General features: G+C 58.5%; 2 protein-coding genes and 1 pseudogene across 2 annotated transcripts in view; 1 reads left to right on the plus strand and 2 right to left on the minus strand.

The window, feature by feature from the left end:
- Positions 1-417, plus strand: part of LOC110395011 (cathelicidin-1-like) — a 6,582-nt gene extending 6,165 nt beyond the window's left edge. The window contains exon 4 of the mRNA XM_021389096.1: positions 391-417. Coding sequence (XP_021244771.1) covers positions 391-417 — 27 coding nt within the window. The remainder of the gene's footprint in view (positions 1-390) is intronic.
- On the minus strand, positions 725-1,011 carry LOC110394310 (annotated as a pseudogene).
- The window catches only part of LOC110395013 (cathelicidin-B1-like), an 8,538-nt gene continuing 6,223 nt past the window's right edge, over positions 1,116-3,430 (minus strand). The window contains exons 2-5 of the mRNA XM_021389102.1: positions 1,753-1,923; positions 1,560-1,652; positions 1,379-1,459; positions 1,116-1,294 (exon numbers count right to left, since the gene is read on the minus strand). Of these exons, the coding sequence (XP_021244777.1) occupies positions 1,172-1,294; positions 1,379-1,459; positions 1,560-1,652; positions 1,753-1,923 (468 nt within the window). The 3' untranslated portion in view covers positions 1,116-1,171. The remainder of the gene's footprint in view (positions 1,295-1,378; positions 1,460-1,559; positions 1,653-1,752; positions 1,924-3,430) is intronic.

Raw genomic sequence — 3,430 nt, forward strand, 5'->3', positions numbered from 1 at the left:
TCCCCATGGAGCAAAGCCCCCTCCAGCCCATCCCCTTGGTGTCCCCAACGTGTCCTCACAGTGTTCCCATGACACCCTCGAGGTGTCCCCGTGGTGTCCCCATGAAGTCTCCAAGGTGTCCCCGTGGGTTCTCTATGATCTCCCTGTGGTGTCTCCAGGGTAATCGCAGGGCGTCCCCAGTGCGTACTCCAGCTGCCCCCTTATCATCCCACTAGTGTCCCCATAATGTCCCCAAGGTGTTCACATACTATCCCAACGGTGTCCACAGGGGGTCCCCAAGATGTGCACACTGTGTCCTCCAGTTGTCCCCATGCCATCCCTACATTGTCCCCTTGCTGACCCCAAGACATTCCCCAATGTGTGCCCATTATGTCTCCACACTGTCCCTAGGATGTCCTCATGATGTCTCCAGGTTGACCCCAGGATTGCCCTCCCATCATGTGCCCATAAGTATCCCCACGCTGTCCCCATTAGGTCTCCATGCTATCCCCATGCCTTCCCTAGGATGTTCTCAGTAACCCCCTGCATTGTCCCCACGCTGTCCCCACGATATCTCCACGCTGTCCCACCGTTGTCCCCATGCTGTTCCCCCACTGACCCCAAGCTGTCCCCAGGATGTTTCCCAACGTGTCCCCGTGCTGTCCCCATTGTGTCTCTATCTATTCCTATACTGTTCCCCCGATGCCCCAAAGGTGTCCCCACACTGTCCCCACACATCCGCTCACCGGGCCGGGCTCGGGGTCGGCGCTGAGCAGCCGGAAGGCGTTCTGCACCTCGGGCCGCTGGTTGTAGGTGTCCACGGCCTTTGTCAGCGCCTGGGAGTAGCTCAGGGGGGCCGGGAGGGCGCAGGCCCCCCCCAGCAGCGCCAGCACCAGCACCCAGCAGCTCGGCATCCTCACCCTGTGCCCTCCCCACACAACCAGCACCTTTTATCAGCCCTCAAGTTGGGCAATCAGGAAGGAGAAGCCACAACGTGGCCGTTATCTGCGATGCGGACGTGGCTGTCCCCATAGGCATGGGGCACATCCCCTGCTTTGCTCCGTGCCCCTCTCTCTTTGGGTCAGGGCTACGGGGAAAACCTCACGGCACAACCACGGGGACACACACACGGCCACGGCAGACAGAAGGGGCCTTTATTGGGGACACTCGATGACGGCCACTCTGGGGCTGCTCATGGCCGCGCCGTGCTGCTGATGTTCAGGCGCCCGCGGACGTGGAAGGCACCGCGCTGCCGCAGGCGGTTCCTGATGCCCTCCCACCACTCCCGGATGCGGGTCCACCAGTTGCGGAGGGGCTGTGGGGAGAAGAAGTGGTTGTGCCGTCCTCGGGCTGCTGACGGAACCTTAGGGACCCCACGGTGGAGGATGAGGGCTCTCACCTGCACCCGCAGCGGGCTGCAGCGCAGCTCAGCTGTGGGCTGCTGCTCCACGGACACGGTGCCCACGCAGCGCTGCAGGGCCTGCAGGGAGCAAAGGGTTGCGTGGGGCAGACCCAACCATGCCCTCCATTTCTTCCTAGACCACCCACCACCCCTCAGCCCCCATGGCACGCATCCTCACCCCCAGCTCGCAGCTCCTGCAGTCGACCCCAGGTGGGCATGGGGCATCCTCCACAAGGAAGCTCACTTCGCGCTGGCGCTGCAGGGTCCCAAGCTGCAAGGGGACAGGAACCAAAGGGATGGGATGAGACCCCCACGAACACAGACCCTCCAAGACAGCCCCCAGCCTTGGGATCCAACACCACTGCACTCACCCAGCCAGGTCGCGGTTCTGCTGTTCGCAGCCGTAGGGTGCAAGGGCCTGAGATCCTCTGGTTGAGCAAGCGCACGGCTGCCAGGATGGCATCCAGGTAGGTGGTGGGCCAGCGCCAGGGCCAGGATGGTGGGATGGGTCTATTCTGCTTTGGGGTGACATCATGGGGACACTACTGCGATGTATTGAGGACAACATGCAGATAGCAAGGGGACAGCAGGGAGACAGAATTTGGACACCATCTGGATAGCTTAGGGACATCCTGGGGACATTGTTGGGATGTGTGGAGGACAGCATGCGGACAGCATGGTGATAGCATGGAGACATAACGGGGACACCAGGGAGACACCTTGGGGATGCAGTGAGGACATCCTGGGGAAGGCATGGGGTAGCATGGAGACAGAATGGGGGCACCATGGGAAAACCTTGGGGAAGATGATGGAGACACTGGGGGAAACTGTGACGATGCTATGAGGAGGTGTTGAGGACATCCCGGAGAAGGCATGGAGACGACATGGTGACATAATGGGGACAGCGTGGGGACACTTTGGGGAACATCACAGGGACATCCTGGAGACATGCTGGGAACAGTGTGGGGATATCTGGGGATAACATGGGGACATGGGAGGGATGCCATGGGGACACTGTTGGCGTTGTAGGGGGACAGCATGGCAATAGGATGGAGACAGAGTGTGGACAGCACCGGGAAACTTTGGGGAATATCATGGGGACATCCAGGGGGGCAACATAAAGAAGCAGTCTACGAGGTTTCTAGAGTGTATGGAAGATAACTTCCTTCTGCAGCTGGTGAGAGAACCTACCAGGGGAAGTGCCCTGCTAGACCTGCTGTTTACAAACAGGGAAGGTCTGGTGGGAGATGTGGAACTTGGGGGCTGCCTTGGACAGAGCGACCATGAAATGGTAGAGTTCTCAATTCTTGGTGGAACCAGGAGAGGGGACAGCAAAATGGCGACCTTGGACTTTCGGAGGGCAGACTTAGAATTGTTCAGGAGGCTGGTAGGGAGGGTCCCTTGGGATTTGGTCCTGGAGGGTAAAGGGGTCCAGGAAGGCTGGTCGCTCCTCAAGAAGGAAATCCCAAAGGCGCAGGAACAGGCTTGTCCCCCTGAGCTGCAAGATGAGCCAGCGGGGAAGGAGACCGGCGTGGATGAACAGGGAGCTTTTCCTGAGGCTCCAGGAGAAAAAGAGAATCTACCTCCTGTGGAAGAAGGGACAGGCAACTCAGGGAGAGTACAAAGAGGTTGTCAGGATGTGCAGGGAGAAAATTAGAAAGGCAAAGGCCCAGCTCGAATTAAGATTGGCTGCTGGGATTAAAGGGAACAAGAAACGCTTCTACAAAAAAAACAGTAAGAGGAGGACCAAGGAGAATCTCCATTCTTTACTGGACGCAGCTGGGAATGTGGTCACTGAGGACAATGAAAAGGCTGAGGTTCTCAATGCCTTTTTTACGTCTGTCTTTCAAAGCCAGACCAGTTGTCCTCAGAGCACTCTACTCTCTGACCTGGAAGTCTCGGATGGGGAGCGGAATAAATCCCCCATGATTCAGGAGGAAACGGTCAGAGACCTACTACTCCACCTGGACAGCCACAAGTCCATGGGGCCGGACAAGATCCACACGAGAGTACTGAGGGAGCTGGCGGAGGAGATAGCCAAGCCGCTTT

Source organism: Numida meleagris, chromosome 2, assembly GCF_002078875.1.
Source record: "Numida meleagris isolate 19003 breed g44 Domestic line chromosome 2, NumMel1.0, whole genome shotgun sequence".
Taxonomy (NCBI): domain Eukaryota; kingdom Metazoa; phylum Chordata; class Aves; order Galliformes; family Numididae; genus Numida; species Numida meleagris.